Source organism: Ornithorhynchus anatinus, chromosome 16 (assembly GCF_004115215.2).
Source record: "Ornithorhynchus anatinus isolate Pmale09 chromosome 16, mOrnAna1.pri.v4, whole genome shotgun sequence".
Classification (NCBI taxonomy): domain Eukaryota; kingdom Metazoa; phylum Chordata; class Mammalia; order Monotremata; family Ornithorhynchidae; genus Ornithorhynchus; species Ornithorhynchus anatinus.
In genome coordinates, this window is record NC_041743.1 from 46,124,462 (window position 1) to 46,146,322 (window position 21,861).

Genomic DNA, 21,861 nt, shown 5'->3' on the forward strand with positions numbered 1-21,861 from the left:
GCCAAGGATCAAGCCAAGCACCAAGGTACAAAGCCGAGCACCGAGCCGAGCGCACATCTCAACCCCGAACCGGACGCAGAGATAAACACCGAGCCGGGTACAGAGCTGAGCTCCAAGCCAAACGCCACACGGGACACACAGCCCAGCACCGAGCCAGAGGCCAAGACCAACGCCGAACCAGACACAAAGCTGAGCTCCGAGTCCAATTCAGAGAACAGCGCTGAGCCTGACACAGAATGAAGCCCGGAGCCGGACGCCGGGCCAAGCACTGAGCCGGGGTGCCGAGCTGAGCACCGAACCGGACAAAGAGCCGAGCACCAAGCCGGACGCCGAGATGAGCACCGAGCCTGACACGGAGACGAGGACCGAGATGGACAACAGGCCGAGCACCAAGCCGGACGCAGAGCCGAGCACCGTGACGGGCACCGAACCGGACGCTGAAACAAGCATCGAGCCAGATGCCGAGCCGGGCACCGAGCGAACACAGAGCCAAGACCCGAGTCGGATGCCGAGCCGAGCACCGAACGGACACGGAGCCGAGCCCCGACCAGGATGCCGAGCCGAGCACCGATCCGAACGCCGAGACGAGCACCGAGCCGAACACCAAGACGGGCACCGGGCCTGACGCCGAAACAAGCACCGAGCCGGGCACCAAGACGAGCGCCGAGCCGGACACTGAGCTGAGCACTAAGCTGGACGCTGAGTCCGCCGGAGGCTACTCCCAATGAGACAGAAACCACCCAGATGCCTGACTGGCAGATGCTGCCCGGGTTCGGAAACCCCAAACCCCATGGTTTGGCTCCTAGAGTGATCCGTCGGACCGGTCCCCGAAACATCCCGTCCCCCCCGCCTCCTCTGGCTGGGACAGAGCCCCGGTCCTCCGCCCCGGCCGTGCCTCAAGCCGGTCCCATCGACCGAACACCCTGGGAAGTGGCCCGTCCGTTCCAGCAGAAACAGCTCCGGCACAATTCTGAGGGCGAGGGGGGTCCGACGAGAGGCACGGCGCCCAGGGCTCCGCCGGAAAGCCGGGCAGGCTGGGCCGCACCACGCAGGGTACCGCCCTGCCGCTCCTGCCCGCCGGCCTGCGTCTACCCTGTCCCAGAGGGGTCGGGACCCAGCTCCCCCAGGCGCCAGCCACGACCACTCCCCAGGCCCGGGCCCCAGCTGCAGCCTTTTGCCCTCCAGTGTCACATCCCTACTCCCTCCCGCCCCCCCGGCCCGGACCCTGACTGCAACCACTCCTCCCACAGCTCCAGGCTCCAGCTGCAACTAACTCCCCCGACTCTGTGCCCCAACCAGGATCATCCTCGTCCTCCTCTGCCAGCCCCCCCACATCCCAAGGACCACCACATCCCGGCCACGACCGTTCCCCCTCCCCCTCCCTCTCCCCTCCCGGGAACCGCTCAAGGCAGAGTCCCAAACCTCCCGGGACCCGATGACTCCCTGACCGGGGTGACGACCGCCGCAGCCCTGGTTGGGGAGCCCTGGGCTCGCCGAGTCAGCCCGCTTCCAACGGCAAAGACCGGCCTCCGCTGGGGGCCTCCGCTCGGGGCCACACCTGTATGCCTCGCCCGAGTTTTAACCCCGTCCGGAATACTAAAACCGACCAAGGCTTCCTTGCGGAAACAAAAGCAACTGGATCCCCGCTCTCTTTATTCCCTCCTCGGGAAGCTATTGTTCATCGGGCACACTGATGGTCGGCCCCCACTCCTCCCCAGGCCCCCGTGTCAGCTCCGGGAAAACCGACGGAACCGAGGCGGCAGAAAGCACAGACCCCACGCCAGCGGCCGCGCACGGGAGTTCCCTTCACGTCGGAGACCCCGTTCTCCCCGGGGGGAGCCTCCCCTGCCCCCCATCTCCCGTCCCCTTTCGTCCTTCCCTCCCTTCGTTCCTCCCTCTGTCCCTCCATCAATCAGAGGGAAAACCCTCCCACGAAAACGCTCCTCACACAATACATCCGCCCGGGCCGAGCCCATCGGCGCTCCAGGAGTGAGGGCGAGGACGACCAATCGGGTTTAGACCCGAACAGAGCCCCGTGGCTCCGGGACCACCATACCCCAGCTAGGCAGCCCCAATGCACCGCCCCCCTCCCCTCCACGCCTCCCCCCCTCCCCCAATCCCACACCACAAATCCACATCGTTATGCCTTCCCCTTCCTGCTCCCACAGAGGAAACAGGGGCTCTACTCTCCCAAGCAGCTCGTGCGGGGCCTGGGACTCAGCCGGCGCTCAAAAAAGGGCCACTGGCTGATCGACTGAACCCAAAGTACTTTGAAAAGGACGGTTTTTCACTTGAGTTGTGGCCGTTCTCTTAAAAAATAAACTTTAAATCTCTAAGGTCAAGGCCTTTCTCAAAACTTCCACTGTTGACACTAACACCGCTTCAGAGAATATCCCAGAGTTGCGTCACCGAGCCCCTAATTTGATAGACGGTGAACCTCAGGGCTAAAACGAAGCCCGGATCGGGGGGCTAAAGAGAGGTTATTTTTACCCCGTAAGGTAGCCGGCCCAGGCACCAGTGCATGGGGTCAATTTCGGTTTACTTTTTAAAGAGCGTAATTCCGGGAACAAAACCAAGCAAATTTTAACTTCAAAAAGCAGCGGCCTTGGAACCAAAGGAATACGATGAGCAGAGAACAGAGAATTAGTCGGGAGTTTACAACCCAGTGAGTACTCTCTCGAGATGCGGATTTTTTTTTAAAGCAGCTCCCGGAAGCCTTTTAATAACTAAAAAGTAACAGGGAAGAAAATGTTGGTTTCACTTGAAACTCAACGCCCGGGAGCCACTAGGTCTCTAACCGGGCCCAAATCGATGGGTGACAAAGTGAATCCCCGGGTGGGGGGGGGGGGGGGGCGCCGATTCGAACGGTGACCGGCAAAGAAAAGCCACATTCACCCAGACCGCTTGAGCCCCTTCAAGCCTAAGGCCCAGCGGTCTGAACCCGGCCTCCTACGTGGCTCAGTGGAAAGAGCCCGGGCTTGGAAGTCAGAGGTCAGGGGTTCGAATCCGGCCCCGCCACTTGTCGGCTGTGTGACCGCGGGCAAGTCACTTCACTTCTCGGAGCCTCAGTTCCCTCATCCGTAAAATGGGGATTAAAACCGTGAGCCCCACGTGGGACAATCTGATCACCCTGTATCTACCCCGGCGCTTAGAACAGTGCTCTGCACACAGTAAGCGCGGAACAAATACCAACATTATTAATTCCTCCTTCCCAAAGTCTCTCTCCCCTGACAAGACCGGGAGGCCCGAAAGCCGAGCAACAAGGTAGGTTTCTTGAGGACGTCCAGCACGCTAACCACCCACCCGCTGTGGGGAGAGCCAGAGGGCTGGCCGGGCCGACTGTAACCGAGTGAGCGGGCGAGGACCCGGGGGGAGCGTGCGTGCCAGTTCATGCATGTGTGCAAGCAGGCATTCCGGGGACGGGCGCGCTGGCCCGTGTGTACGCGTGCATCTGTACGTGCGTGTACATGTGCCGACTGTAACCGAGTGAGCGGGCGAGGACCCGGGGGGAGCGTGCGCACCAGTTCATGCATGTGCGCAAGCAGGCATTCCGGGGATGGCAAGCAGGCATTCCGGGGACGGGCGCGCTGGCCCGTGTGCACATGTGCATCTGTACGTGTGTGTACATGTGCCGACTGTAACCGAGTGAGCGGGCGAGGACCCGGGGGGCACGTGCATGCCAGTTCATGCATGTGTGCAAGCAGGCATTCCGGGGACGGGCGCGCTGGCCCGCGTGTACATGTGCTTCTGTGTTGGGGGGGGGGGGGGGGGCCGGGTTGTGTGCGTGTGCCCTTGAGGCCGGATGTGTGTGTACATGTATGAGTGCGCACGCCTGGGGAATAGGGTAGGGAGAGAGCGGGAGGGGGAGGGGTTTCCCGGCCGGGTATTTTCTTTGTGTGGGGCCGCGTCCATGAACGCAGAAGGGCTCGGCCGGGCAGTTGCGTGTCGGCGGGCCGCGGGGTGGGTGCGGGCCCCAGGCACACGTGCGCTTGGGTATCGGCCCGGGTCGCCGAGCGTTGGCGTCCGTGCGTTCCCTTGCACGTGTGTGTGTGTGTGCGCGAGTGTGAGAGTGAGTGTGAGCCTGTGTGCGCGCGCACCTCCCCCGGGGGGCGGCCCGACCGACCGCCCGCCCGCCCGCCCGGGGGGAGGGGCAGGCCCGCGGCCCGGACCCCCTCCCCTCCCCCCCCCCCCGGGGCCTCCCAAACTTTCGGTGCCGGCCGAGGGGGGCCCTCCCCGCCCCCCGCCCGGTCCGGCTTCATCCCCTCCCCCCCGACACAAAGGGGCCCCGGCCGGGCCGGGCCGGGCCGGGGGAGCGGGAGGACGAGGAGGAGCCGGGCCTGGTCGGGCCCGGTGGAGCCGAGCCGAGCCGAGCCGAGCCGCTCCGCTTCTCCCGATCGTGTCCTCCTCCCCCCCCCGCCCCCCCGCCCCCCCCGGCCGTCCGGTCCCCAACATGGCCGCGCGGTCGGCGGGGCGGGCGGGCGGGGCGCGGGGCCGGGTCCGGCCGCCCCGCGGAGCCTCCGGCCGCCGATACTCACGGGCGGGGCGGTGCGACGGCCCGGATGTCGAGGCTCCGGGCGCGACCCCGCGCGCGCGCGCGCCCCCGGCCCGCTCCGGCCCGCTCCGGCCCGCTCCGGTCCGGCCTCCCCGCCCCGCGCGCCCGGCGGAGCCCGCCCTCCCCGGCGGCCCGGCGGCCCGGCGGCCCGGCGCGCCCGCTCCCCCTCACCTCTCCCTCCGACAACATGGCGGCCCGCTGGGGACGGGGCCGCCGCGGTGCAGCCTGGGAGCGCTCCGACGCCCGGGACCCGGGACCCGGGGCCTCGGACGCCCCGCGCCGCCCCGCGCCGCCCGCGCCGCCCCGCGCCGCCCCGCGCCGCCCCGACCCCCGCGACCCCCCCGCGGGCACCCAGAGGGTCGGCGTCCGGGCCCGGGCCGCGGGGGGGTCCCCTTGGCGCGCCAGCCCGGGAGCGGGGGCAACGGCGGGGGGGGTCGTCCGCCCCCTCCCCTCCCTCTCCCTCTCCCTCTCCCTTCCCCGTCGCACCGGAAAGGGGGCGAGGCGAGCGGGGATGCCCCGGGCCAGCCCGTCCGGCCCGTGCTGCCCCGGGAGGCTCCCGAGGTCTGCCTGCTGCTCACCACCCCCGCCTCTCACGCCCAGGCTGGGGGGAGGGGGGGAGGGGGCAAAGGGTCCCGGGGCAACCCCACCCCTATCCCTTCTGTGATGAGGAAAACCCCCTCCCCACCCTCCCCCCCACACCCACCCGACAGAGCGGGGGGCCCCGCGTCCGTCCACCTCGACCCCCTCCATCCCCTGTGAGATGGGGAGAACCCCCTCTGGAACCACCTCCCCCCATACACACACCGGACAGGGCGGGGGGCCCCCCACATCTGTCCACCTCGACCCCCTCCCCCACCACACACACCTGACAGGGCGGGGGGAGCCCCTCGTCTGTCCTCCTTAACCCCCTCCACCCCCTGTGCGATGGGGAGAACCCCTCCTGGAGGCACCTCCCCTACACCTGACAGGGCGGGGGGCCCCGCGTCTGTCCACCTCGACCCCCTCCACCCCCTGTGTGATGGGGAGAACCCCCTCTGGAGGCCCCCCCCACACACACACACACCTGACAGGGCCGGGGGCCCCCGCATCTGTCCACCTTGACCTCTGATCCGGGCCCAGCACCGCCCCCCCGCACCCCGGCTGCACACCCTTCTCCCTAACCCGTGACCCTCCCCCCCCCACCCCATCCTGCCGAGGCTCCGTCCCCAGCCTCCCAGGGCCCTGGCGAAGGGCGTCAGGGGTCTGCCCCATCACCTACCACCGTCCGGCCACCCTCGGGAGCGGGGAGAAGAAGCTCGGCCAAATGGAAAGGGCACAGGAGTCGGGAGATCTGAGTTCTCATGGCAGCTCTGCCACTTGCCCGCTGTGTGACTTTGGGCAGTTCACTTGTAGCTTCTCTGTACCTCAGTTTCTTTTTCCAAAAAATGGGGCATCGCTATGCCGCTTCTCACCAGTTCTCCTTCACCTTCAAAACTCTGTGTGGGACAGAGACTGACTGGTCTGATCGTATTGTTTGTTCCCCGGCATTTAGCATGGCATTTAGCTCGGCACGTAGGGAGCACCTAACAGATATCACAGTTATTATGGCTATTATTATCTGGGAAGCGACCAGAGCACGGTCCAGGGAGGCCTCCCTCTTGATGGAAAGGAAGGGGTGGGTCCGGGAGATGTTTCGGAGGAAGAATTGACAAAAGGTGGGCACCAGCTCTGGATTCTGGGCCCGGGTGTCCCAACCCCAGGGACATCCAGGTGGTGGCTGCAGCAGCAGCAGCCACCACCATCACCACAGCCCCACTGGCCTGGCTTGAGCTGGGGTTGGGGCCTGGGAAGAGAGGCAGAGATGGCACCAGAATAATAATGACGACGGTATTTGTTAAGCACTTACCATGCGCCAAACACCATAGTCAGCACTTGGATGGGCACAAGTTAACTAGGTCGGACATAGTCCCAGATGGGACTCACGGTCACAGGAGGGAAAATGAGTATTAAATCCCCATTATAGAGATGAGGAAACTGAGGCACAAAAGTGAATCAATGGTCGTAACAGTGTAGCGCGCTGTACTAAGCGCTTGGGAGAGTACCATTCAATAGAGTCGGTAGGCAAATACCTTGCCCACAAGAAGCTTACAGTCTAGAGGGAGATAGGTTAAAATAAATGAGAGATATGTACATAGTCCTGTGGGGCTGAGGGTGGGGTGAATATCGACGTTTAAAGGCCGTAGCTCCAAGTGCATAAGCAAAGCAGAAGGGAGAGGGAGTAATAATAAAAACTGTCGTGTTTAAGCATTCACTCTGCACCAAGTACTGTACCAAGTGCTGGGGTGGACACATGATAATCAGGTCCCACATGGGGCTCACAGTCTAGGAGGAAGAGGAAGTAGAAGGCAGGAGATGGGGCGGTAACTAGAAGGAGCGGTGGAGTCAAGGGATGTTTGTTGGTTGTTTTTTTTTAGGATGGGGAGACACGAATCCATCTGAGAACCGTGGAGAAGAAACCGTTGGAAAGTGAACAGTTGAAGATGGCGGTGAGGAAGGGAATCAGTAAATTGATCGATCATATTCTTTTGAATGCTTATTGGGTGCCGAGTACTGTACCAAGAATTTGGGAGTGTACAGTACAACAGAGTTGGTAGGAAAGCTCCCTGCCCACAGTGACCTTACAGTCTAGAGGGGGAGACGGGCAATAACATGAATAAGTAAAATTACAGATCGGTACCTAAGTGTTGTGGGGCTGAGAGAGAGGTTGATGAAGGGGGCAAATCCGAGCGCAAGGATGACGCAGAAGGGAGCCGGAGCAGAGGAGATGTGCCTTCAAATAAGGCTTTGAAGGTGGGCAGATTGATCATCTTTTGGATATGAAGAGGGAGGGCGTTTCAGGCCAGAGGCTGGACGTGGACGAGAGGTCGAAGGGGAGATAGAAGAGATCGAGACACGGGGAGTAGGTTGGCATTAGAAGGGGCAAAGGGAGTGGGCTCGGTTGTAGTAGGAGAGCAGCCAAGGTAAGATAGGAGGAGGCAAAGGTTGCGAGCTTGAAAGCCGACGGAAGGCGTTTGTATTGATGTGGAGGTGGATGGGTACTCGCTGGAGGTTCTTGAGGAGTGGGAAAACGTGGCCTGGATGTTTTTGTAGAAGATCATCCGGGCAGCAGAATTTAAGGTATGGACCGTAGTGGGGAAGAGAGAGGAGGCCGGAACGTCAGCAAGGAGGCTGAGACGGTAATCAAAGCGGGATAGGATAAATGCTTGGATTAACACGGAAGCAGTTGGGATGAAGAGGAAAAGGCGGATTTTAACAATGGTGGAACCGAGAGGATTTAGTGACAGATTGAAGAAGGGAAGGTAGGAAGGAAGGGGGCAAGTGTTTGGATGAGGTGAGAAGGGATAGGGCCAGGGGCACAGGTGGAGAGGAGATTGAGTTCTCCGAGGAAGTGGGTATAGATGGCCAATGGAAGGGGACCCAGAACTGAACCTGGAGGGAGGTCTACGATCAGAGGTTGGGAGGCAGAGGAGGAGCCTACCAACCAGATGGGGAAGCAGAGGCCAGAGAGATAAGAGGAGAATCAGGAGAGGACAATGTCGGTGAATCCAAGGTTAGATAGTGAGTAACTTGCCCGAGGTCCTACAGCAGGCTTGTGGTGGAGCTGGGATTAGAACCCAGGACCTCCGACTTCCAGGCCCCAGTGATTTCCCACTAGGCCATGCTACTTCTCTAAGCTCAGCAAGCCCCTCGACCCCCCTGAGGAAAGGGACCGTGATCATGAGTGTCTTCCTTGTTGGCTGTGCTTTTCCAAGGATCCAATTCAGTGCTCCGCATAGAGTAATCCATCAATAAACAGTATTAATTGAATCCTCACTGTGCCCTGAGCACTGGACTGAGTACCTGGGAGGGTACAGTAGAGTTGGTAGACATGACCCCTGACCTCGTTGAGCTTTCAATCTAGAGGGGGAGACGGACGTTAAAAGAAATTACAGATAGAGGAGGCAACCGAGTATAAGGCTATTTACCCAAGTGTTGTAGGAGGGAATTAGTATCAGAGTGATTAGGGGGTACAACTCCAAGTGAAGAGGTGATGCAGTAGGGAGGGCAAAAAAGGCGTAGGGAGATGAGAGGTTAGTCAGGGAAGGCTTTCTGGGTGAGATGGGATTTCAGTAGGGTGTCGAAGATGGGCAGGGTGATTGTCTATTGGGGAAAAAGTGGCGTGGCCTAGGGGAAAGAGCATGGGCCTGGGGGTCAGAGGACCTGTGTTCTAATCCCAGCTTGTCCACTTATCTGTTGTGTAACCTCGGGTAAGTCACTTCATTTCCCTATCCCCACCCCGTAAAACAAGGAGGATTAAGACTGTGAGCCCTATGGGGGATGGGGTCTGTGTCTAACCCGATGATCTCCTATCTACCCCAGGTTATGTGCCTAGCACATAGTAAGTGCTTAGCGAATACCACGTTCTTCTTCTCCTTATCGTTATTGCTTCGAAGAGGTAAGGAGTTCCAGGCAGGAGGAGGGTATGAGCAAGGGGTCATTGCGAGAGACCAGAGCTAGTAGGCTGGTGTTTGAAGAGCAAAGTGTGTGAGTTGGATTGTAGTAGGAGAGGAGTCAGGATGGCTAGGAAGTGAGAAGCTGTTGCTGAGGAGTTTCTGTTTGATGTGGAGATGGATGGGCGACCATTGGTGGTTTCCGAGTAGTGGGGAGATGTGTGCAGAATCTCACACTTTTTTAGAACAAACGTTTTAGAAAAGTGAGCCAGGCAGCACAGTGAAGTGTGGACTGGAGAGAGGAGAGACCCGGAGGCAGGGAAGTCAGCGAGGAGGCTGATGTATTGGTCGGGTTGGGATAGGTCAAGTGCTTGGATCAGCGTGGTAGCTATTTAGATGGAGAGGAAGGGGTGCGTTCTAGAGATGTCGTGACGGTAGAAGTGCTCTCCACAGAGCAGATGCCCCAGGACAGTGATCTGCACAGAGCAGGCACTCCGCACAGCGCTCTGCCCACAGTAGGTCCGCAACAGTGCTCTCTACCCAGTGGGTCCACGGCACAACACTCTGTACACAGTAGGTCCGCGGCACAGAGCCCTGCACACAGTAGGTCCACGGCACAGAGCCCTGCACACAGTAGGTCCGCGGCACAGAGCTCTGCACACAGTAGGTCCGCGGCACAGAGCTCTGCACACAGTAGGTCCGCGGCACAGAGCTCTGCACACAGTAGGTCCGCGGCACAGAGCTCTGCACACAGTAGGTCCGCGGCACAGAGCTCTGCACGATTAGGTACTGTGATCGCCGGTGTGAATGTAGGAATGTGAGTGTGTTTGTGTGAGGAAGGAGGGAATGCCACTGACACCAGACATTTCTCCTCCAGCTGCACGTGCCGGTTCCAGCTGGTCCCAAGACCGGCATGTGCAACTGATCTGTATATTTCAGGTGAGTGGGGATTCAGTTGTCCGCTTCATTCCTGCGCATTATAGTAGTACCTATTGAAAAATAACCTTTTCTACCACTACTAATTCCTGCTAGCAGGCCTGCACAGCTGGGGACACCCTCCTGCGCGGCCCCCCTCCCCGCCCTTGGCTGGCCATGCCTCCCTGCTGCCCGGCCCCAGGCCCTGGCACCAACTTCCCTGCTGACCGGCCCCTGCTCTGACGGGCGGTCCGCGCGGCTGGCGACCCCTCACCGGCTACTGGGCAGGGGAGAGGAGGACTCTGCCCCTCTTCAAAACCTTACTGAAGGCACGGGCTTAGTGGAAAGGGCATGGGCTTGGGAGTCAGAGGTCATGGGTTCTAATCCTGGCTCCGCCACTTATCAGCTGTGTGACTTTGGGCAAGTCGCTCAACTTCTCTGTGCCTCGCTTACCTCATCCGGAAAAATGGGGATTAAGTCTATGGGGGACATGGGACCACCTGTTTACCCTGTGTCTACCCCAGCGCTTAGAACAGAGCTTGGCACGTAGTAAGCGCTTAACAAATAGCATTATTATTATTATCTCCTACAAGAGGCCTTCCCAGACTAAGACCCATTTTTCTTCATCTCTCACTTCCTTCCACGTCACCCTGACTCACTCCCTTTTCTCTCCCCCCCCCCCCCCGCCCTACAGCACTTATGTGCATATCTGTCATTTTATTTATTGTGATGTCTGTTTACTTTTAATGATGCCTGTCCCCCCCACCCCCCCCAGAATGTGAGCTCATTATGGGCAGGGATTGTCTCTATTGTACTTTTGCCAAACGCTTAGTACAGTGCCCTACACACAGTAAGCGCCCAATAAATACAATTGAATGAATGAAGGATCCCGGAATACCGATCCACAGAACGGTCCGGGGCGGGGCAGCTGCCGGGGGACTGGAGGGGCCCAGGGGGCAGGGCAGGTGCAGGTGAGGATGAGGGACCCAGGTCGGCCCCAGGGGCTGGACAGGTACCCGGAGAGGAGGTGGGGCAGGCCCAGGATGGGAGGTGCCCGGGACTGCAAGTGGCTGGAATCATCTCTCTGAAATCCTTTTATTTGGAAACTCGGGGCTAGGGCATGCCCTCCTAGCGGCAGGCAGGATGGGGAGGTGGCCCTGGGGGGTCCGGGAGCCCCCCACCCCGCAGTCTCGCCAGGCGGACTTAAAGGCAAACATCATCTTTAATCATCCCACCAGCACAGAAACTGGGACCCACTCGCGGGTGGGGACAGTAGTAAAGAAACCGCTGCTACAAAGACCGTCGTATAAAACCAAGACGCTGAAAGCACCTATGGTGAAATCCACCGAGAAGAATGGGGAAGAGGTGGCGCGGGAAGACCCCCCGCGGATCCTGCTGGAGAGCAGGGGGAAGGATCCCGGGGGTCGGGGGTTGGGGGGGGGGGCTTGTCTCAGACTAAGCTACGGTGAGATGGGGCCGGGGGAGGAAAGGAATCTCGCTCGAGGTGAGCCCCCACCCGCTCTCCTAAGTAGCCCTTCCCCTTCTCCCCACACCAGCAACTAGGAGAGAGTCCTGCCCCCCCATGACAAAACTGGACCCTGGGGGAGGCGCCCCTGATCAATCACCTCCCCTCACTGAGATTGGAGAGTTAGGTGGGTCAGAGGGATTGGGATAGATGTTATTGTACTCTCCCAAGATCTTAGTACAGTGCTCTGCACACAGTAGGCGCTCAATAAATACGATTGGCTGACTGACTAGAGAGGTAGGTGGGTGGAAGGGATTTGGGGTAAACTGGAGAGGTAGGAGGGAAGGAGGGATCGGGGTAGATCGGAGATGTTGGCGGATCAGAGGGATTGGGGTAGACTGGAGAGGTAGGTGGGTCAGAGGGATTGGGGCGGGGGGTCAGAGGGATTAGGGTAGACCCTACCCAGACAGCGGAGCTCTGGGTGGGGAAGGCCGCATTCCCCCGTTTGGCTCCCTCGGCCCTCTTCTCCTTCCCCCGTCCCGGGGCCCCTGGAAGACGCCAGACTTGAGGCTGGTCAATGGGGTGGGGACGAGCCTAGGGGATACAGGCTGGAGAACCGGGGGGTTGGGGGGAGGACTCACCTGTCCCAGCCGGCTCGTGGGCCCCTCTGACAGCCGGCCGCCCAACCTGGGATGGGGGTGGGAGAGGGGAGGGGGAGGTAGAAGGCTGTGCCCCTGCTAGGCTCCCACCACCCCTTTGGTCCGGTCCGTGCCCAGCACGGAGGACTGCCGTATTGCTTAATAGAAGGAGGCGGGGAGGGGAGGGGGTATCTGAGCTGGAATGTGCCCCAGTGACTTGCCAGACTACCTGAAAACCCGACTGTGGCTTCCCTGCTGACAGGAGAGAAGCCCGGGATAAGGATGGGGGGCAGAGAGGTGCAGAGCTCAGGGAGAGGTGGGGGGGGGAGGGTGCTACGCTTCGGTCTCCCTCTGTCCCTGAGGCTCCGTCCATCCGGCTGTGGCCCGGGCAGGAGAAGCCGAGCCCGGCCGTAAGCACTCCCTGGGAACCCTGGCATCCTCAGCTCCTCCCAGTCCACAGAGCTGCAGGGGGGCTGGGGTTCAAACCGAGGAGTCCACGGGGGTGGTGCCCCGGCCGGCCGGGGCGAGGGGGCAGGTGGCGGGGGGTCGCCGCTGGTGGCGGGGCAGGCAGGACACTGGCCGCCAGGGGGCGCTCCCGTCCAGCCCTCGGGCCCTCGGGTCCCCGCAGGGCCGACCAGCAGGACCAGAAGGCCCGGGCCGAGCCGGGGTCGGCGTCGGAGCGGGCGGCCCGGGCCTAGGCCTCGCCGCTTCACAGAGTCCGGTGTCACCCTGACCTGTGGGGGAAGGGGAGGGCAAACCGGGGGGAAGGCGGTTACTCGGGCTGGCGGGGGCTCCTCAGCCTCTGCGACCCTCTCCCCGGCCCCCGACCCTGACCCACGTGTAGAGCGGCTGCAGCTGCAGGTGTGACGTCTTCTGCGGTGCCTGGTAGCCATAGGCGTCAAAGCCCCCGATGAAGTCAACTGCGGAGAGGGGAACGATGCCGGGGGGCCAGGGCGACGGGCCGGGTGGGCTAAGGTCAGGCCGGGGGGCCAAAGCCCCACACAACCGACCGGCGCCCCCACCAATCAGCCACTCAACGGATGAGCCTCCTGTCCCGGCCCCCAGCCCCATCACCTCCCTATACCTTCTGTGAAACGGCTGGAAGGGGGTGGAGGGCGGGCCCTCGTCATGACCTCGGGGTCACTGGGGTTGGCCTGGGCCCCTCCTCCCCTTTAACGATAATAATAATTATGGTATCCATGAAGCGCTTACTATATTCACTGTGAGCCTCACGTGGCACAACCTGAATACCCTGTATCTATCCCAGCGCTTAGAACAGTGCTCTGCACATAGTAAGCACTTAACAAATACCAACATTATTATTATTATATGCCAGGCACTCTACTAAGCGCCAGGCTGGATACAAGCAAGTCGGGTTGGACACAGTCCCTGCCCCACGTGGGACTCACAGTTTCAATCCCCATTTTACAGATGAGGTCACTGAGGCCCAGGGAAGTGAAGTGACTTGCCCAAGATCACACAGTAGACAAGTGGCACAGCCAGGATTAGAACCCATGACCTCCTGACGCTCAGGCTCTATCCACTTTGCCATGAGCACCTTCTCCCTTTGAGCCACCAAGACCCCCCAACTTTGGGGTCATCACTGTCCCTCCCCCCCACGAGTGGACGGTGTTCAAGCCCCTCTCTACCAGGTTCTGGGGGTGCAGGGGAGCTGAAGGAGAACCCTCCCCCACCTGAACCCACTCCCCAAACCCTCTCGGAAGGGCCCCCCCCGCCACTCACAGCTGTCCTCTTCTTCCAGAAACACCTTGCTCACGTAGCAAGCGAACACGAAGCCAAACAGCTGTGGTGGACAAGGAGGATGATGAGGGGAATCTGGTGAGTGGGGAGCAGAATCCCAGCACCACCCCCACCCCGTCCCTCCTTCTGATCACCCCTAGATGGGACAGTCGGTAGAGACGGGAGTGGAGGCGGCCTGGGCCGGTCCTGAAGGCAGAGGGCCCGGAGAGGGCAGAAGACAGGACCTGGGCAAGGAGCAGAGCGTGGGGTGGAGGGCAGAGCCCCGGGCAGGATGGGGAGCAGAGCCCCAGATGAAACGGTGGCTGCCCCCAGCCCCACTGACCGCCAGGAAGATCTGCAGGGCGCTGCTGAGCACCTCGATGTAAGGATAGTCCAACAGGCAGCCGGTCACAGCGATGACGTGGTGGTCCTCTTGGGGCACCATCTCGGAGGAGACCACGGGGGTGACCAGGCAGCCCGGTCCATTCTCCATCCACCACGAGCGGTGCAGGGACGTGTTGAAGGTCATGACGAAGTCTCGGTCCTGGAGGTATAGGGACCAGGGGCGCGGGGAGGGCAGGGACCGGAGTAGAGGGGCACGATTTCTGGGGACCCGGGCCCTCCCCCACCCCTCCCTACAATCACCAACATCCTGCAGCTAGGGAAGCGGGGTTGGGGGGGGGGGTGAAGTTGGACAGGAATTGGGGGAGTTGAGGGTGCCTGTGGGGTTGAAGGCCCCTCCCCCAAGCCCAGAGGTGGGTCTGGCAAGGAGAGCCAGGCTGCCCACGGCAGGGTTACCTGGGACAGTTGTCCGACCTCCAGGTAGAAGCAGATGATGAAGGTGTTCCAACCTAGCCACAGCAGCAGCCAGCCCGCATACTGGGGGACAGGATGGGTGTGAGGGGGATGGGGGTCCGGGGGAGGGGGCAGCGAAGGGAGAAACAGGGCAGAGACCCGGGACGTGGCAGGCAGTTGGGGTGGGGACAGCGAAGGTTGGGGACGGTGAGGAGAGAGACATGGATGTGGCGGGGATATGTGTCAGGGGCCAAAGAGATGGGGACTTGGGGAATAGCAATGTCTGGAGGCTGGCCGGGGGGAAGGTGGAGGGAAAGGATGGGGCTGGGGCAGGGGCTCACCAGAGCGAGGCAGCGGGAGCGGCCCTGAAGTGCCCCAAAGATCCCCAGGATCACGGCCATGATGTGAAGGAAGTTGGCCAGAATAGGTGCCCACTGGAAGCCCAGGAAATCGAACACCTGTCGCTCTAGCACCGCCACCTAGTTGGGGGGTGGGGTGGGAGGGGCGACTGTCAGAGGTCGGACTGGGCCCCCCGGAACCATCTGCAGAGAGCTCTAAGACCCTTCCCCTTTCTTGCTCCCAGCCCTGGAGTCCCCGACGGTGGGGGAAGCAGAAGTCAGAACAGCCAGCCCTGGTGCCCCCACCCACCCCCCGCCTGACTGCCCCCAGATTTGTCAGCACAGAGGCCTGGGAGCCAAGTGTGCAGGGGAGCCTCCAGAGCCTTCGTGGCAGAGAGAAGCAGTCTCGACCACCCTCCCCCCAGCCCTACTGCTCCGGGACAGGCCGCAGGGTGGGTGGGCAGGTGGTTTAAGAGGAAGGGGAGAGGAGGGCAGCAGCCCAAGATTCAGTCCCCACCAATTCATTGGGCCTCCTGGTTTTTTGTATGTTTTTGGTGTTCTATGAGGCTTTGGCTTTGAGTCTCTCGTTGTCTGTCTGGAAGCCTGAGTCTCTCCTCGTGGCTCTGGGACTGAACTAGCTGAGACCAGGCAGCCCCTGAGGCTATGGTGGCTGAGGGGGGCGGGGGTGGGGAGACACATCTGTCCTACTCTAGACCCCGTCCTACTATTAATTATGTATGGGGGGAATTAGCAGAGGAGAGAGAGGTGGTGGTTACCATAGGGACTCTGGACCAGCTCCTGCAACCACCCTCAACCAGGGGTCCCCACACCCAGGAAACCTGCAGAGAGAACCGGACTGCTTCCCTCAGCCCATTGGAAAAGGACCCTCCACCCCCCAAGTAGCCCCTTCACTCTCTGCCTCTGGCTCAGACCACACCCGCCCCCCACTCCCAAGGGGGGGGCGGAGGGGGTCCCTAAGCCCCCCTTTCCTCTTCTTCCACTCCCTTCTAGGTCACCCTGACTTGCTCCCTTTGTTCTTCCCCCTCTCCCAGCCCCACGGCAAGTGCATATATACATATCCATAATTTACTTATTTTAATGTCTGTCTCTCCCCTTCTAAACTGTAAACTCGTTGTGGGCAGGAAATGTGTCTGTTTACTGTTGTATTGTACTCCCCCAAGTGCTTAGTACAGTGCTCTGCACACAGAGAGTGCTCAATAAATATGATTGAACGAATGAATGAATGAATGTGCACGGAAGGAGCTGCCACCACAAGTGCTGGAAGTCTGGAAGTTCCTGGAACTTGTGCTGCTGCCCGCGGGGTCCTCCATGGGGACCATGCAGAATCACCCCTGGAAAGCCCCATATGTCCTGGTGGCCTCCCACTGCTCCCCGATGGCTCCGAGCTGGAATCCCCCTTACCCCAGCTCCCTGCCCAGGAGCCCCGTTATGGAGAGGGGGCAGCACACAACGGGAGGAGAGTCTTGGTCCTGGAGACACAGGGAGCAAGAGGAAGGGAGGCAAGGAAGGGAAAGAGGAGGCGACCCCAAGGGAGCAGGGACGTGGCAGGAGCTTGGAGGCCTGGGAACTCGGAGCCCTAGGAGCCCAGGAACCTCAGTCAAGCCTCCATGGGGGGAAAAGGGGAATAGAGGGGAGCAGGGAGGATGGAGGCGGGGCCCAAATCCAACATCACCTCCCTGAGGGTCGAGGATGGAGCCCACCACAAACCACACTCTCCCACCACATTAGGCAGGGGGTGGCTGGAGATGGGGCTGCTTCCTGGTTCATTCTTTGAGGAAACACTGACTGAAGTTGGTGGGCGGGGGGGGTGTCTGTGAACCCTCCCATTGCCCTCTTCCCCAACTCTGACCCCAAATTAATGGAGGGAGGAAAAACTGTCCAATTGGGTGAGTTATTTAGCAGCTACTTGGGTAATTGATTCTCCCGGAGAGAAATTCTGATTAAAGTCAACCCCCATTGCCATGGAAACCACCCCAACACACACACACACACACACACACACACAGAAAAAAAAAATTAGCAAGCAAATGCTAAAGACAAAGCGGCAAGTAATCTGCCTGGTAACAGCGACCCCGGCCCCAGCATCATCTTGGTGACAGGGAAAGGGGAAGGGAAAGTGCCATCTCTCCCCTCCCTTGAGATGGCTGGGAGAATGTGGCCAGGAGGGTGGGGTCAGAGAAGCCCCCTAGAAGAAGTGACTCTTTAAAAAAAGCTTCAGAGGAGGGGAGGGGAGAGGTTTGGTGAAGTTGGACAGGGATTGGGGCAGTTTAGAAAGATGGTTTGGAAGGAGCTTTTGGAGTCACCTGCTCCATTCGCGGCCTCCAGGACATCCTCAAGCCTTCCCCACAGCCTATCCCTTTATTTAGATTAAATAAATCTAACTTTATTCCCACATGCTGCTGCCCAAACCTCGTTCCCCATCCCTCCCTCTCTCCAGAACCGACACAACTGCTCTGATTCGAACCAGAGGGGCTCTCGGGCTTCCTCGCCCCAGATCTGAGACGCATCCAGAGAGGGGCCCTGGGTTAAGATGAGACAGCGGCCTTGGGAGCATCAGTCAGGTCCACAGACATGGGGCCTGGGCAGACCTGGGTCTCCCCGGGTCAGTGCTCCAGGCTGATCCCGGGATCCTTCCCCAGACCGGGCTCTCACTCTCCCCATAAGGCAGGCAGGCAAACTCCAGGGGGGCTGAGGCCCAGACGGTGACACCATCCCCGGCCAGCTGGACAGCAGGACACACACCAAGCACAGGCTGATACAGTGACTCCACACACTAGGTCAGATCAGTGACACACCAACACGGACACACAACCTCGCTCAGAGGCATACACACACACACACGAACGTTCAGCCACACACACTCCCCTGTCCATCAGGGTGCGGGGCGGAGAAGCTGAGCCGCTGACCGTCCGGCAGCACCGACCGGCAGCTGGGCAGGCAAGCTCCCAGAGGGCAGGGTGGGAAGCACTCAGTTGCTATGGTGACCGGTCCAGTCACTCGAAACGAGGGGCTTGCTACTGTGGGGAGGGGGCTTGGTTGCCAAGGCAACAACTCCCTCGGTGAGGTGTGTGTGTGGGGGGGGTCCTCCCGCCCCACACACTGTGGAGACCCCTGCACTCCCTTTACTTTCGGTGCCTGGGCTAAAGAGCCGGAGGGTCTCGGTGAACGTCTCCCTGGCAACAGGGCTGGCTCTGGTTTCCATGGAGATGGTCGCCTCCCCTCGGCACGGTTCACTGCCTCTGAATTCCCCACGAGCAGGCTCCGGAGAAGGGGCGGGGTACGGGGAGAAGTGGAGCGAGGGGAGACCCAGAGGGACAGAGGCAGAGAGTCCGGCCCGGTTCTGGGGGGTCAGCGGGGCTCGAGGCGAGGCCCGGCCGGGACAGACCCATGGGGTGGCACGTGGGGCACAGGGGCTGGCGCGCCCTCGCTCGCCTAGCTACGGTTTTCCATGCATCTACACCAATGTTTACGGTTCGCACCCAACCGCTTACACGCCCAACTCCTACATGTCAGGTATTTACGGTACGTAGTACCACTCCCTCCCTGGCGCTAACATTGAGGGCCAAGCCAGGCCTCGGGAGAGACCCTTCCTCGAAACCCTCCGCTTAGTACAGTGCTCTGCGCACGGTAAACGCTCAATAAATACGAATGGATGAATGAATGAATGAATGAATGAATGAATGAAACATCCCCGAGGGTCCCAGGTGCCCCGTCCCCTCCATCCGGGGACCTCCACCCAGCCAAGGCCGAGCTGCCACAGTGTGAGCAGGCCAGGGGCCGGCGGAGGTCTGGGTGGAGGCCCGCCGGAGGGGTCAGGATCAGGATTGTCGCACACAATGTGGTCAGGACTGTGGATTCCACATTGGCCTTTTCAGACACAAACACACAAACACACTCAAATGTGAATTTCATTGTCAGTGGAGTGTTCTTCTAATATGAAGGTCAACTTCCCCTGCGATTAACTGTGACGCCGGAGGGAGCGATGGTTCGGCCTCTGCCCCACCCATCCCCCCAAAATTTCCACCCCTGACCGCCAGGCCCCCGGCCCATCCTGGGTTGAGGAGGCAGGGGTGGGGGTCCCTTCCTCTGGGGGAGGGTGTGACTTCTAATTCCATAGCACTCTCTAGTTGCCCCTACCTCTCCATATTAAGCAGAAAGTCATGACCACTGGATTTAAAGCACGCCTGCTACTCAGCCAGTCTTCTCCCACCTACACCCCAGCTCACACTCTCCGATCTGCTCAAGCCAATTTATTTATTCACCATGCCTCGTTCTCCTCGCTCCCGCCCCCTCTTGACATCTGACACACCACAGCTCTCCCTCTCTTTAAAGCCCTCTGTAAATCACACCTCTTGGGAGAGGCGATCCTGGATCAAGTTCTTATCTCCCTAATTTAATCTCCCTCCCACTGAACCCTTCAGCACTACCTCTCTTAAACGGTGGGCCCTCACCCTCAAAGCACTTCAGTGTAATCGTATCACTTCCTCCTATCTGTAATTCATTTTAGTGTCGGTCTCCCTTGCTTGATTGTAATATCCTTGAGGACAGGAATCACGTCTATTAATTCCATCGCACTCTTCAAAATACTTACTACATTGGTCGGCACACAGTAGAGGTCGCTGACCTAGCAGTAGCGGCATTTATGACACACCCACTGTGTGAAGTGCCCTCAGGAAGCACAAAACAAAGAAGTGACAATTTTCTGTCCATGAGGAGTCTACACACTCTCTCACTCTATATGCATATATATATATATATATATGGATATACGTGTCAAATATATACACGTATAATCTAACTATATCTGGCCTATTAGAAGTATAATGCACTGACAATGAGATTCACATTGGAGTGTGTATGTGTGTTCGTGGCTGAAAAGGCCAATGTGGAATCCACAGTCCCGACCACATCGCGTATACAAAACGCTGCCTCTTCTTGTATTATGTTTAATGCTTGCAGTGCCTGGGTGGGACAGACACAGAGGTGTTTACAAAAGAGAGCAGACAAAATAAATACCGGAAGGCCGGGGGTGACTATTAATAAGTTGTTAAATGCTTGAGCTAGTTGATGACGGGTATGAACGATTTAGGGTGCTGGGCAATGAGAATTTTCCGGTCATTGATTCGGGGGTTGATTAAGGGATTGGGGCAGAGCGAGAAGGTGGGCCATTCCCACCTGGATGGAGCCCGTGACCCGCTCCAGACCACGCCCCTCATCCCGGCTACACTTCGGAGGAGCAGGCAGGGGGAGGCGGAGGGGAAAATGGGTCAGAAGCAGACCCAGGCGTCCGGGACTCCAGCCTGACCCCTTCTCCTCTAGGCCCAGCCCGGGGTCGGACCGGGAGCTGGGAGGGAGGAGGAAGAGGCCGGGACTCCAGGGCGCTTCCCCGTCCCTCCCTATCTCTCCCCAGCGTACTGACCAGTGTCCGCCACATCCACCCCGGACCGCCTCCGGCCTGGCCCCACGCCGCGGGCCCTGCGGGCTCTAGACCGCCCAGGGGCGGAGAGGGGTGGGAGGAAGGGGTCTGGAGGAGAGATGGGGGAGCAGAGGGGGGCAGGATGATGGGAGGAGGGGGCAGGGGACCGGGAACAGGGCAGGACCGGAGGACGGGGAGGGGATCCGGAGAGGAGGACGGGCGGGCAGCGGGGGGCAGGCGGGCAGCGGGGTGGGGGGCAGGGGGGCCTCGGGGTGGGGGGCAGGCGGGCCTCGGGGTGGGGGGCAGGGGGGCCTCGGGGTGGGGGGCAGGCTTACCAGCTGGAGGCAGCAGAAGGCGACGAGCGAGCACCTCCCGCTGCACTGGCCCATTGTCCGGGCGGCGGCGGCGGCAGCGGTGGCGGCGCGGGTCCTGGCGGCTGCGGTTGCGGCTGCACGGCGGGGGCTCCCCGCTCCGCCCCGCCCCGCTCCGCCCCACGGCCCCCGCGTGGGCTGGGCTTGCGGGGGCTCGGCGAGGTTCAGGGTCGCCCAGCGGCGGGGCGGCAGCGGGGCGGCTCCATGGCCGGGCTCCGGAGCCTTGGGTAGGGGGGGCCCGTCCTCCTTCCCCCCGGCAGGGGACAAGGAGCACGGGGCAGGGGCTGGGGGAAGGGGGTAGGGGGCAAGAGCAGGGGGCAGGAAGCAGAGGGAAAGGAGCAGGGTCCGGGAGCGCAGCTGAACCGGGGCGGGGGGCGGGGGCGGAGTCCCGTCCCGCCGCCCCTCCCCGCCGGACCACGTGTGTGGGGAGGGGGCGCGGTCGCCCGCTGCTCGATTTCTTGAAAATGATGCCATCTGTTAAGCGCTTACTATGGGCCAAGCACTGTTCTAAGCCCTGGGGTAGGGACCAGGTCATCAGGGTGTCCCTCGTGGGGCTCACAGTCGTCATCCCCCTTTGACAGATGAGGGAAGTGAGGCGCAGAGGAGTGAAGTGACTTGCCCAAAGTCACCCAGTTGACAAGGGGCGGAGCCGGGATTAGAACTCACGACCTCTGACTCCCAAGCCCGGCCTCTTTCCACTGAGCCACGCTGCTTCTCAATTAGATCTCCGCTCCCCCGATTTTTCCCCCGCCTACTGGGACGGGAGGTAGGGGGGTGGGGAAAGGCCCCGGCGGCCCCCTCCAAGTGAAGCGGCCGGGGGCTGAGGAGGGGCACAACCCACCGCCCAGCGCCCCCGGCCCGGCCCCCAGCCAGCCATCCCTGCCCCGGCGCCTTCCAGCCGAGGAGCCGCGTCCTTGGTTGGCCCCGGCCGACGTTGGCGGCCCCCCGGCTGCCCCGTTGCGATGAGGCCGCAGGTTGCGGGGACCCCCCCCCCCAACCTCGGGCTGCCGCTGACACAGGTTAGACCACCCAGGCCACGGGGACCCCGGCGAGGAGGGGGCTGCAGCTGGAGGGGCGGCCGCACCCTCTGCCCCTGCTCCTTGGCCTACATTCCCAGGGGAGTTTGGAAGGCCGCATTTCC

The 21,861-nt window shown here is 60.9% G+C and overlaps 2 protein-coding genes and 1 long non-coding RNA gene across 15 annotated transcripts in view; 1 reads left to right on the top strand and 2 right to left on the bottom strand.

The window, feature by feature from the left end:
* Nucleotides 1-5,103, bottom strand: part of PUM1 (pumilio RNA binding family member 1) — a 35,407-nt gene extending 30,304 nt beyond the window's left edge. For 10 of the 12 annotated variants that reach the window (XM_029080195.2, XM_029080191.1, XM_029080188.1 and 7 more), the window contains exon 1: nucleotides 4,724-4,793. The gene's annotated coding sequence lies outside the window, so the exon portion shown is untranslated. Of the gene's footprint in view, nucleotides 1-4,535; nucleotides 4,579-4,723; nucleotides 4,794-5,038 lie in introns of those variants that run through there. The other 2 variants (XM_029080184.2, XM_029080185.2) reach the window with 2 other exon arrangements.
* Nucleotides 5,049-7,111, top strand: LOC120638879. Its single transcript, XR_005660901.1, has 2 exons — nucleotides 5,049-5,113; nucleotides 7,006-7,111. It is a non-coding gene; the product is annotated as an uncharacterized LOC120638879 (long non-coding RNA).
* A 4,028-nt stretch (nucleotides 7,112-11,139) lies between these two features.
* Nucleotides 11,140-20,759, bottom strand: NKAIN1 (sodium/potassium transporting ATPase interacting 1). Of its 2 annotated transcripts, none has more exons than XM_029080203.1 (7): nucleotides 20,685-20,759; nucleotides 14,916-15,053; nucleotides 14,578-14,658; nucleotides 14,156-14,323; nucleotides 13,783-13,843; nucleotides 12,878-12,959; nucleotides 11,140-12,773 (listed from the first exon to the last, which is right to left on the bottom strand). In XM_029080203.1, the coding sequence occupies exons 1-7, from the start codon at nucleotides 20,736-20,738 to the stop codon at nucleotides 12,764-12,766; spliced, it is 594 nt and encodes a 197-aa protein (XP_028936036.1). In that variant the 5' UTR covers nucleotides 20,739-20,759; the 3' UTR covers nucleotides 11,140-12,763. The 2 variants fall into 2 exon arrangements, with proteins under 2 accessions (XP_028936036.1, XP_028936035.1); XM_029080202.1 differs by having other exon boundaries at nucleotides 14,123-14,323.
* Between the last annotated feature and the right edge of the window lie 1,102 nt (nucleotides 20,760-21,861).

Coding starts and splice junctions, on each gene's coding strand:
- NKAIN1 (XM_029080202.1), bottom strand. CDS start 20,738: ATGGGCCAGTGCAGCGGGAGGTGCTCGCTCGTCGCCTTCTGCTGCCTC. Junction 14,659..14,915: donor GCTCCCGCTGCCTCGCTCTG/GTGAGCCCCTGC, acceptor CCTGTCCCCCAG/TATGCGGGCTGGCTGCTGCT. Junction 12,960..13,782: donor TCTGGAAGAAGAGGACAGCT/GTGAGTGGCGGG, acceptor CCCTCTCCGCAG/TTGACTTCATCGGGGGCTTT.